The sequence below is a fragment of the Lactuca saligna genome, chromosome 2 (assembly GCF_052625555.1).
Source record: "Lactuca saligna cultivar CGN05327 chromosome 2, ASM5262555v1, whole genome shotgun sequence".
NCBI lineage: Eukaryota > Viridiplantae > Streptophyta > Magnoliopsida > Asterales > Asteraceae > Lactuca > Lactuca saligna.
The window spans coordinates 40,042,969-40,055,984 of record NC_136418.1 but is presented as its reverse complement, the minus strand read 5'-3'; the positions used below and the strand labels follow the sequence as shown (position 1 = coordinate 40,055,984).

Below are 13,016 nucleotides of genomic sequence, written 5' to 3'. Positions count from 1 at the left end.
TGAGGTTGTACTTGTTTGTGTTGTAGCCAACAAAACCTGGAGCATTCCTAATATGAGCTAAGTGTCAGGTAGGGCATGTCAAACTCATACTGAGGGATCGGGAGCATTCCAGATACGAGCTGAGGATCGGTTAGTATGTTAGACTTGTACCAAGGGCTTAATGGTCTTCTAGTCCGATGATTGATTAGACTCGCGGTATATTGGTATTCCAGTCTGATGATTGATTGGGCCAGGGAGCAAGAAAGAGACAAGTTGTGGGCCTTGAGGGCAAGCCAGACTTATGATGTGGGCTCAGGAGCAAGCCAGATATGAGCCGTAGACCCGATAAGCAAGCTAGACTCATACTGTGGGCTCAGGGGTAATCCAGTCTTTTAGATGTGGACCTAGTACATGTTGTTATTTGTTATGTTGTTGTGGTGGTACTTTGGGGAACTCAATAAGCTTTGTGCTTACAGTTTAGTTTATTATTTCAGGTGCTACAAATGATTTTGGTAAGGCAAAGACATGACCGTACACATCCTTGGTTTTACGACTGATTGGATCTTGGGAGATTCTGATTTTAAATAATGTTTTGGAAACAATGGTTTTGTAAGCACTTTTTTTAGTAGTTTTGAAAAGTTTAAAATTTGTTGTAATTTTTGGGGATGTTACACACACATACTCTCTCTCTCTCTCTCTCTCTCTCTCTCTCTCTCTCTCTCTCTCTCTCTCTCTCTCTCTCTCTCTCTCTCTCTGCAGATGCAAGAATACATATTAGGTGTTGCTGAGGTTGAAATAGGTGTTGTCGGTGAAGGAAAAATAGGTAAAAGAGATCGAAAATCGAAAGAATTTTCACTACGTATGTGGGAACTAGATGTTGCCGGTGTCACACCGATCACCTAGGTAAAACCGTCCCTCTCGTAGACATAGTTAAAAGTTGAAATTGAGCGAATCACCTAAATCTTCATGTTTTCTTTATTTTTCTTCCCATCTTTACTTCTTGTGCGATCTTTTTTTTTTGTCGAAATACTTAATTTCAAACACCATATATTTGTTTATGGAAGTAGTTAATTCCAAACATCATAAATTAGCGGTGATTGTTTCTAAATTAAACACTCAAAAAAGAATATTTACCGTTTAAAAAAAAAACAAAGACTTCAAACTAGAATGGATTGTTGTTAAAAGGAAGTTGCTTTCGCTATATTAATGTTTATTATTTTTGTGATGAAAATTGATTAAACATCAAAATTTTATAGCTGTTATTTTTCTATTTCCAGATTATTACAATCCTCTTCCCCATACTCTTACTACGAGTGTGTAACCTTTTGGTTAACTTAATTAAAAGTTTAGTCGATGTACCGTGCATATAGTTTCTACAAACATTAATATATTGCTATCCTCGTTTATATATGGTTAATACGATATCCCTTTCACAAATAAAAACGTCACTAAGTATATAATGGATCTATTTACCCAGTTTATAGAAAATATGTTGACTGTTGATTTATTTATAATTTAGGGAAAATTTCATATATATTCTTCCAAACTCTAAAAATTACTTCAATATCCTTATAAACTTTGATATTACGTGTATATCCCTTTAAAACTATAAAAATTACATCAATATCCAAAATCAATTTTTAATTAGAATTATATCAATTTTTATTAGTTTTTTTTATCTAATATTCAAAATCATTTATTAGTTTACCAATTTACCCTTTCCTAATTAAATCTCAAATTAAATCACCCCTTCTTAATTAATTGACAGACTAAATCACGTAACAGATTACACATTCTTATCTGTTAATTGATAAAGCCCCTTTAATATTGGAATCAGCCTTCGTGAGCGTATCTCGTCTCCACGCTGTGAGTGTATCCCGTCTCCAGGCTAATCAGTTCGTCAGGTCGCATTAATCAGTTCGACAGGTCGCATTAATCACAGTAGGTATGCCATCTTGTTTGAAGTAATTCTAATTTGCACTATATTAGCTTTGCATTCGATTATTATCTGCGTTGGGTTAATTTTGGTTGACAAAAAATAGAGTTTCTTTTCAATCTATTGTTATCGTTGCATCTTAATCACAACAGGTCTGTCAACTTGTTTGAAGTAATTGTAATTTTCATTAGATTAACTTTGCATTCAATTAATTATGTATCTACATTGATTACTTTTGGTCCACAAAACAGAGTTTCTTCTCCATCTCTTGCTATTGTTGTATTCGATTAATTTTGATGGATGATGAGGTTGACACACTGAGATGGGAGATAGGCGATCACTCGCCAATAATTGAGTAAGTATCTACAATAATTCTAACAATCAAATCATTTTTACCTACAAGATGGATGATATTTTATGTTTCCTATTTATTTCATTAACTTATTTTCCTTTGTGGTTATCAGGCAAGTAACATGGAAATACAAGCTTAAACTGAAATATGGAGGCTTTTTTCGATTTGCCAGGAACTCATGTAGGCAAGTGTATTGTTTCGGTTTTAGAAAAACTCTCTATGTAGACATATTCTCATACAACTTGAATCAACTAGTTGAAGAAGTGAAAAAACATTATCCATCAAAAGACGATATTGTTTTGTCAATAGTCTTTATTGATAAGCATGCAAAAGAACAATGTTTTATTAAACTGGATTCTGATGAAAACTTCATGGTGATGCTTAGCATGTATGAGGAGGAGAAAGAAGTAATAATTTATGCGACGAATGGAAAAATTACACAACAAAGGGATAAACCATCTAGTGTCGAAGATCAATTTAGTGAGGAATCGGATGATGAAAATGATTCAGACTCAAATTGTCCAAGTGAAGAAAGCTATCATAGTCGTTATAGTTCCGATAATGAATATGAGCTTCTAAATTCTGATTTCAAAATCGATGCATATAGCAATAAAAGTCAAGTTATGAAAGTGAATTCTAAATTTCCAAATGTGATTGCTTTTAGAAGAGCTTTAAACCACTACGCTATAACAAATGAATTTCAATATGTCATTGAAAAAAGTGATTTGACACGACTTACGGCATGTTGTGAAGATAAAAAGTGTGAGTGGAGAATCCATGCATCTCGTACGCAAGATGAAGTTACTTTTGAAGTAAGTATACATTTCAAGAAATACTACATTTATTGACATGATTATTTTCTTAACATGATTATATGTTTATATGCAATTTTGCAGGTTAAGAAATTTGTAGAAACTCATTCTTGTATTCGAAGCAACAAGTGTGGTAACAAACATGCAACTCAAGGATGGATAAGTGATGTTGTAACCGACAAGCTAAAATCTGATGGTGATGTATCTCCTGCCAACCTAAAAAAGTGGCTTATGCAAATCTACAATGTTGACGTACCATATATGAGAGTCTTTAGAGGAAGAGAACAAGCTTATAATGATATGCATGGAAAGTAGGATGACTCTTACGTACATATATATGATTTCAAACAGGAACTTGAACAAAGAAACCCTGGAAGTGTTGTGGAGATTGATTTGCAGACAGTAGGTGACAAGAAACATTTCTTACGCTTTTTTATATCACTAAATGCATGCTCTAAGGGGTTTCTTGCTGGTTGCCGTCCTTACATTGGGATTGATGCTTGTCATTTGAAGGGGAAATTTAATGGTGTGCTAGCCGCTGCCACAAGTATTGATGGTAATAATGGCATGTTTCCGGTAGCATATGGTGTGCTTGAGTCTGAGAATACAAAATCATGGACTTGGTTTCTTAAGTCACTATAAAAGGCAATCGGTACACCAAACAGTCTTGTTATCTCCTCTGATATGCAAAAAGGATTGGAAGTAGCTATTACACAGGTTTATCCTAATGTTGAGCATCGTGAGTGCATAAGACATTTATATAGCAACTTCAAGAAACACTTTAGAGGTGACTATTTCATGACCAGGATATGGGGTGCTGCAAAGACCTACTCTGTTAGTAAGCATGATAGACTGTTAAACGAAATTTCTAGTGTGCGTAAAGATGCAATTTTATATTTGAATGAGAACCATAAGAAGATATGGAGTAGAAGCAAGTTTGGTACACTTGTCAAGTGTGATTATATTACAAACAATATTTCAGAAACTTTTAACTCTTGGGTAGGTGACATACGTTATAAACCGGTGCTCGATCTTCTTGTTGCAATTAGAGAAAAGCTTATGCAACGATTTGACAAGAAAAGGAAGATTGTGAACAAATGGAAAGGAACATTAGTACCAAAAGCAAAGAAGTATCTCAATAGAATCTCTAAGGCAAGTTCAAGGAATTTTTCATGTATTATTTAATTATATTTTATTTAGGATTGTGAAAAAATAACAACTTTTTCTTCTACTATTTATACTTGTTTTATTTTCTCATGTAGAACTTAGGTAACTTTGAGGTTTGTCGAAGCAGTGACAATCGAGCACAAGTGAACTACAAGGGTAAAAGTTGGGAGGTCATATTAGATGAGAAAAAATGCAGTTGTCGAGTTTGGCAAGTTAAAGGACTTCCGTGTGTGCATGCAGCTGCGTTTATTGCTTTCACAAGGGAGCCTGATTGGGAAATATATGTTGATACATATTACACAATTCATAAATTTAAAGAAGCATATGCTTTAGAAGTTGCTCCAATGCCGGGAAAAGATCAATGGGGGCATATAGAGACAATCGAGAAGATATACCCACCTATTATAAAACGGCCTCCAGGACGACCCAAAAAGAACAGAATTGTATCACATGATGAGCCCAAGAAAAGACATAGATGTCCGCGTTGTGGTATGTTTGGACACCATGAAAGGACATGCAAAAATCCTGCACCTCAAGGTTCCGATGATGCATCCACTTTTTTAAGAGTTTGATTAGATTTTAGTACTTTAATGCTTGCCGAATCCCTTTTTTAGTACTTTGTTTTCGTTGTTTGGAAGGATTTTCATAGGATTAAATTGTTAAAAATTTGATTAGCTATTTGTATTTGTTTTCGGACCATTTATGTAATTGTTTTTGTTTATAGGGACCATTTTTGTAATAATTTTCTGCTACAGTGGTGATTTCTGTAATCTTTTTCTGCAACAGGTACCACTTATGCAATTATATTTGGACCAATTTGGTAATATTTTTCTGCCACGGGGACTATTTATGTCATTGTTTTGGGACCATTTAAGAAATATTGTTATGTCATAAGGACCGTTTCGGTAATATTTTTCTGCATATGACCATTTTTATGCTATTTTTCTTCCATAAGGACCATTTTTGTACTATTTTTTTGCCATAAGGACTGTTTCTGTAATAACACCAACAAACTGATGTGAATTAACACCAACATAGTAACCATCTAAATGATCCCTTGAAGGACCAACATTGTTGATGTTTTGGACAAAATTACCCTTTGGTCCAACAGCCACTAAAGATTAAATAGATGTTTTGGACGAAATTACCCTTATCACAAATGCTATAAACTATGGAATAAATCAATATAATACCAAACTTTTCATTTTTTGAATGGATAAAATGCATTACATAAAACAACCAGCTCCTGCTGGAAAGTTACAATGCATAGAAAATAATAAGGTACAAAATTATTTGAAATAAAAGAAAAAACACCAGAAACATGGTAGAATAAAAATCAGAATAACCTAACATGTAAAAATACCAAAATAACCTAACATGTAAATCTTTGACAAAAGACTAGCAATAACACCAATAATCCAAAATAACACTCTACTTTTAGTAGTGTTTCCAAAATAGCATTCTACTTATGAGATGGTTTCCATATGCACATAAACATCTCACTATTCTGATGAATTCCAGTTGTAAGGGCATGGATTTTATCGCATTTCTCCTTCTGATAAACTTCCTGATTTGATGTACATGTGAGCAAGTTAACTCTGTACAATCACATTAACTTGGACTCCTGTTTTAACAACATAGGCATAAACTTGTTGGCAAGAAGTTAAGCTTTTTAAGCCAGCACATCCACGAAGAACACTTCCATTAATGAATTCCAATTATAAGAAAGGCATAAACTTTTGAAAAGGGTGGAAAATAAATCAAGAATTGATTATTGATCTCACATGCCATGAGTAAATTCATCAGGGATAAAAACCCACAACGTGTATCTCCCAGAAAGTAGCCATCGGGCTAGGAACCCTCGGATTCATCTGGGCCACCATGGTTTTACTAGGTGGATTCGCCATCACTATAGATCAAACAAATTTCTGTACTATAACTCTGTTGATAGAAGGCACCCAGATTTTTAGCCGGAGCCACGAGCTTGAACGGCAGCACCAAGCAACTTGGTCGCTCACTGATGCCGGAATTAGTAGTTTTCGGGCAGTAAGTCTAGATCGCATATAGCCATCAGAAATTGTAAGGCGGTGTTCGATTATAATGGTGATAGTAGAGAGGTTAGAGAGATTGCTTCACATCTGCAAAAGATAAAAGGTAGATACTTGGAGAAGAAGAAGACCTTGAATCGGACATGGATGAGTTAAGATGCTTCTCTTCTACCAATATGCTATACGACATGATGTTTTTCTTGGCCAATACGTCGAACAATGAGTGAGCAACCTGTGATTGACCGAACTTCAATGATAAATCGATCATCACAACCCAGACCACCACAACTCTGATTCCATTCCTACCCCCTCATCTGTGCTTTTGAAGCTGAAGCTAAAATCAATGATAAATTGATCATCACAACCTAGACCCAATCATTTAGGCACCGAAAATAGAACACTTTGTTTAATCCTCCGGTTTAATCAAGGCTCCGTTGACGTGATTGAAGGTGGTGGTGGTCGATAGAGGTCTATAGGGAAGAAGAATGTGATGGAGACGGTAAAGGGGGTGTTGAGTGTTGATAGAGAAGATGACACGTAGTAATGAAGAATGGATAAATTGATTAATACATAAAAGATAAAAGGGTAAATTGGTAAACTAATAAATGATTTTGAATATTAGATAAAAAAAACTAATAAAAATTGATATAATTCTAATTAAAAATTGATTTTGGATATTGATGTAATTTTTATAGTTTTAAAGGGATATACACGTAATATCAAAGTTTATAAGGATATTGAAGTAATTTTTAGAGTTTGGAAGGATATATATGAAATTTTCCCTATAATTTAAGATAATAATACTGACAACCCCTATTTATATTTCCCGATAAACATTTTACCATATGTTATTCCATGAATTTATGTGTTAAACATTTACACTTATGGTGAATTGAATGATTTGATGTTAAAACTTATGATAGCTACATGTCATTACACATCAAATTTGAAGTGTCATACATAATCTTACTTTTAGATCCATCCTAAATCTTGTTAAGATATGTCTTAAAGGTTATTGTCTCTATAGCATATTTCAAAATATTATTGAATTCGCAGATCATGACATATATACCCTTATGCACTAGAGAATGACTTCCTTCCTGACAAATGTCGTTGACGAGTCTCATCAACAACCGAATGGCTTCCGAAGCACTTAGCCTCATGATTCTTCGCATTTCCCTCAACCCATTTCTTGAACTTCCTAACTAACCATTGCCTCTTCGGGTGATGTTGTCCGTGTCCGAAAAAAGGCTCATTGATGTGTGTCACACTCTCGTTATCCGACTCATGTCCTATGTACTCTTCTAGCGGCACAATATTTCCTCCAAACCTTGATCCTAACTCATTGTTCTTTTCATTATCGGTTTTTCCTTCATTCTCGAGTTGATTCCTCCGTGCTAGCTCGTGCCTTAGGCAGGCGTGACACCATCGTAGGTATATTAATTCTTTCACTTCAGCTGCCCGGTCTTTCTTAAGTTGTTCTAGTTCATTTACTACACGGTTGTAGTTTTCCGAGAATATATGTTCTGCTTCAGCCTCCAAAAAAAACAAGAAATTTCATAACTTTCGTTGTGAAAAGGCGAAATATAGAAGAAAAAAAACATTTATACTTTCACCATTTTTTGTCACTTAACTATATAATTTCTCTAATATTAAACCATTATACATTTTTACATGTATAAATATCATTTTCATCGTTATGCGGTTTGATATGGTTAAAAAATAATATAAAGCCTGATGGTGTGGTGAGGGAAAAAAGTTCCTCATCTTGGAACATCATACTATGGGTGAGGGGAAAAAGTGAGGGGAGTCTATCTTCTATTTTTTTTTTCGTGTGATTAGTCAGTATTTTTTTTCAATTTTTTTAATATTTATTAAATTATATACCTACTAAAAAAAATTATAAAAAATATATTAAAATTCATAATTTTTAATTTCTTACAAAATAAGTATAATATTTGTTTGAAATGTACACTTAAAAAACAAAAAGTGAGATTCTTCCCATACGGTGAGTTATGGTGAGGGAAAGAAAAATAAAAGAAAAATTAAGATTACAAACAAAAAGTAAGAGATCCTTCCCACCACCCTTGGGTCTAACATCCATGCTTTTAGTTATTAAACTATTATTATTCAATATTTATAAACTTAGCAACTAAACTATAATTACAATAATCATACTTCATGATCGATGATAATGCATTGTGTTCTATAATTTAAAAACCGCATAACTTAAAAGAAAAATGTTTTTAAATGGTCAAAGACATAATGGTTTAATTACTACCAATTAAATTGATAATAGTAAATAGTTTTATATCTGGCCCAAACTTAAAAGCATATTTTTACCTTCGACGAAATTGCTATTTCCGCAGTGTCAAGCTTGTTCGAAACCTCATCCTTCTCGTCTTGTAATTGACTGATCATCGCCCGCATTTCATCAACTTCATGTTTAAATCCCTCAATCGCAATGTCTTTTCTTTTCAATTCCGCTTCAATATGTAACATTTCTACTTCTCGTGTTTTGATTTTCGAATTCTGATCTCTCATCAACTTTGAACTCTCTCTTGTTTTCTTCAAAAGTTTCTTGATCCTTTTTCGAAGCATACTGTTTTCTGTTCTTGAAGATTGGAGTTCATATAATGCGTTTAAATACTCGATCACCACCTCATCAAACTTCTTGGTCTCTACATCCATTGATGACACCTCCCTTTCCATGAACGCAGCTCGTTCTTTCTCTATAACCAAGTTGTTCTGAATCTCCATTAATGCATACTCTTGATCTTTCAAGTTGATAACCTCAAAAAACCGGTCTTCTATCTCCTTTTCGAGCTTTTGAAGTTCTTCGATTTTAGTTTTGAGGTTGAGAATCTGGTCTTTGAGATGATTCCTATCGTATTCGGTTTCTTGGATTTTATCTTGAAAGGATGAAATCTTTCGATTTTTAATCCTAGCAATTATAGAAAAAGCAAGAGGGATTCCAACCATGATCAAGATTGACTTGATCAACTCTCTTGATCCTGTGCTCTCCATCAATACTCGATTTTTTTTAGGTTGTTAGTCATGGATTTGGTTGTGTTATTGAAGAGGAAGAACAAAAAGTGGTGTTGATTTGCAATATTCGTGATGCATATTCTTTGCTTTTGTGTCATGCTTTAAGCTATCTTTTATGACATGTACCATTTATTTGGTGGCTTTTGGAGCACTTCATGTTCATGGCCACAAATGCCAACTTTTTGTGTTTTTCTTTCTCGTCAATTCGTTTTGGAATCTGGTTCCTTTATTGTGTTCATACTTCATAGACGACTGTAACTGTATTTTGTTTGTTTAATCTTACACTAATAAATAAATCTGTAAAAATACTAACCATTTAGAGAAGAAAAAAAAAAAGAGAATTAACTAATTAAGAGTTAAATGCATGAAATATATGGAGGTAAAACAAACAAATAGTGTGGCTGCTATTTTGACAAATTTATCGAAATTACAAATATTTAACTACAATCAAAGAAAAGAAATACGTTAATTTAGTTTTGGATAAACAAATAACCGTTAAATCTAAATACCATTTTAATAAAAAAATATATACATATAGTATTTTGTGTTGGGTTTTTAATCTTGATAGGTTGTTATTTTAGTAGTGTTGTAGTATTTAGTTTATCTAGTGAATTAAATAAATGTTAGTAGGTTGAAAGGGTCATTGGACCGAGTATTTTGGAGTCATTTATATAGTTAGGATGTGGCTTAAAAACAGGAAACATGGGCTTAGTTGTGTTTAGGGTCGTTAGGTTTTTTTGTAGGCTATAAATGCCATCTTGTTTCATGAATAGAATGCAGCCGTATGAGTTAAAACTATTCTTTCTCTTCATCTTATTATTAAACAATACATTGTGCATTGTTTGAGAGGGAGTTGAGGGCCTGTGATCCAACATTTGGTATCAGAGCGGGTTGAAGCTGCAGGTTTGAGAGTCGGTGTAGAGACAGGAGGAGCAGCCCTTGGCCGCAGGGCCAAGAACGAAAAGGAAGAAGACTGTGAGATCAGTAAGTTAAAATGGTGAAGGGAGAGAAGAAGCAGAAGAAGAAGATGAAGGGGGTGAGTCAAGTGAAAACCGGTAAGCTTTAAAGACCGAGTACCAAAGTATGGGACAGCAAGAAAGAGAAGGCCCATTGCAGCCCAATGCAATCAGGTCAGGAGGAAGTGAACCAAGCAGTAGGTTTGATCACGTGTTGGTGATCACAAGAAAGAACAGCAGAAGAATGTTAGGAGTCAAGAGATAAAACACAGGTAGCAAGAAAGAAGAAAGAAGGTTGCTGGAAAGAAAGAAGGAAAGAAAGAAAGAAGAAAGAAGTGCATGGCTGGAAAGTTAGTTCCAACAAAGACCGAAAAGACCGATGCTAGCAAGGGACTAGCAAGAGAAGACCGTGAGATCAAGACCGAAAGAGAAGCTTCAAAGACCGGGTGGCACCTAGACCGAAGACCGTGGAGCCGCAAAAGAACGGGGCATCTCTAGACCGAGAAAGATTAGTTTGAGACCGACAGAGACAACGGTTTGTTAATCAAAAGAAAGATGCAGCAGCAGAAGTTTGTTGTTTGTTAGCAGGTAAGAAAGAAGAAGCAAGAAGCAAGTGATTAACAAGCAGGAGAGAACCGGTTGCAAGCAAGAAAAGCAAGATAGAAAGCAAGAGGTTTGTAGCAAGTAGCAAACCATAAGTATGTAGCAAGTAGCAGTCAAGAAGTTATAGCAAGAGAAGCAAGATCAAGATCATCAAGATTAAGGGGGTGAATGTTGGGTTTTTAATCTTGATAGGTTGTTATTTTAGTAGTGTTGTAGTATTTAGTTTATCTAGTGAATTAAATAAATGTTAGTAGGTTGAAAATTGGACCGAGTATTTTGGAGTCATTTAGATAGTTAGGATGTGGCTTAAAAACAGGAAACATGGGCTTAGTTGTGTTTAGGGTCGTTAGGTTTTTTTTTGTAGGCTATAAATGCCATCTTGTTTCATGAATAGAATGCAGCCGTATGAGTTAAAACTATTCTTTCTCTTCATCTTATTATTAAACAATACATTGTGCATTGTTTGAGAGGGAGTTGAGGGCCTGTGATCCAACATTTTGGAGCTTCTAAATTTGTTACCGTGAAGATGTTAAGGATTATAGAATATACACATATTAGTTTTAAATTTCTAATTTGGTTCTTAACCATATAAAAATTAAAAATATTAATCTTCAAGAAAATAAAATAAAAACGTTGATTAATTTTTGGATCGACAAAAATAACACTAATAATTTGGTTCTTAACCATATAAAAAATTAGGGAAAATGACAACTTAGCCCTACGATGTTTTATACATTTGCCCATTCAGTCCCTTAAGTATTTACATGTTTTATGAGAGAATAAAGTGTAAAGTGATATGTCTTTTTAGTCCCCTTAACCTGAAATAACCGGTTCTATCTACAAAATAATCAATTGAAGATGATTTGGTTTGTAAAGTTCACAATGTCAGCTACCATAGTCAAAATTGAGGAATTGTAGAATGGAACACATAAACACAGACACATACACCACTACCGTTTACATACTGACTTACCCTACCCATGTTTCAACTTTCATGTTCCGATCATCACCCTGTCTTTCCCAATGATTTTGCACAAGAGCACAACCTGGTAACTGTAACACCAAGTTTCATGTATAATTCTTTTAAGGTTTTATTTTAATTATATGGACTTTGTGTAGGCCACGACGTAGTAAAGGATGTGTCACGATGTGGCCATGGCTAGAAGAATCGTGTATTTATATAAGATCTCACCACGTGGAATTATCTTGGCCATGACATGGGGACGGTCAGATTGCTAAACCTGAACTTTTTTAGCTTAGGGCCCTATTTAAGGGATGTGATGACTATAGTTTGCTCACCCTCAGCCTCCATCACCTCCCTTTCACCCTCAAGAAACCATAGCCTTTATTTTGTCATTTGAGAGCTTTTGGTGGCATTTTTGGTGTTTTGAAGAAGAAGAAGAAGAAGGAGCCTTTGGTGCATATATCTAGCAAGCTAACCTCTTCATCACATCATTGTGTATATTCTTGACTTTTGTAAGTCCTCAAGTTCCAAGCTTTATGTTTCATGCTTCTAGATTTAGGCTTCTTGTCCCCTTTCTCCTTGTTTTTGAGAGTTTGAATGGTTAGGTTCCATAAATTTGGCAACTTTATGGATCCTTGAGGTCCCTTGCTGGTTATAAGTTCTGGATCTAAAGAGTTATAAGATTATGAGTTTATGCATGAGGTTTTGACCTCTTTTTCACCATTTTTGTCCTAACTTGAGCTCAAGACATGCATGTCTATAAAGAAAAGATTTTTAGTATGTTTTAGAAGTATGAATGAATTATGGAAAGTTTGGATGAATGGGTAAATGGATTTAGGGCTTAATGGATTAAGTTGGCCTATAATAGCGGCCAAACGTGGTGGGATGGCCTCTACGACATGGAAACAAGCAGCCTCCCGAGTATTTTGTCTTGAGGACAACACGACATGGAAAAATCTTGTTCACCACGTGGTGACCGGCTGTGAGACTTTTGTTTGTTGACTTTGACTTTGATCGTTGACTTTTTCACCAACTTTGACTTTGGGTCAATTTGAGGGTTTTGGGTTGTAGTTTAAGAATTGGTCTCTAATGTTGTATAGGTGACCTGTAGTACCAGTTATTTGATTGGCAAGAGCTGTGCTGTTATCTGC

General features: G+C 34.7%; 2 protein-coding genes across 2 annotated transcripts; one reads left to right on the top strand and one right to left on the bottom strand.

Moving 5' to 3' along the window:
- Positions 1–3,763: 3,763 nt before the first annotated feature.
- On the top strand, positions 3,764–4,818 carry LOC145029660 (uncharacterized). Its single transcript, XM_078978154.1, has 2 exons — positions 3,764–4,231; positions 4,342–4,818. Exons 1-2 carry the CDS (start codon positions 3,764–3,766, stop codon positions 4,816–4,818), a joined length of 945 nt encoding a protein of 314 aa, XP_078834280.1.
- Positions 4,819–7,182: 2,364 nt separating this feature from the next.
- Positions 7,183–9,467, bottom strand: LOC145030883 (CHUP1-like protein). The gene is made up of 2 exons (XM_078979323.1): positions 8,638–9,467; positions 7,183–7,830 (listed from the first exon to the last, which is right to left on the bottom strand). The coding sequence occupies exons 1-2, from the start codon at positions 9,319–9,321 to the stop codon at positions 7,369–7,371; spliced, it is 1,146 nt and encodes a 381-aa protein (XP_078835449.1). The 5' UTR covers positions 9,322–9,467; the 3' UTR covers positions 7,183–7,368.
- Between the last annotated feature and the right edge of the window lie 3,549 nt (positions 9,468–13,016).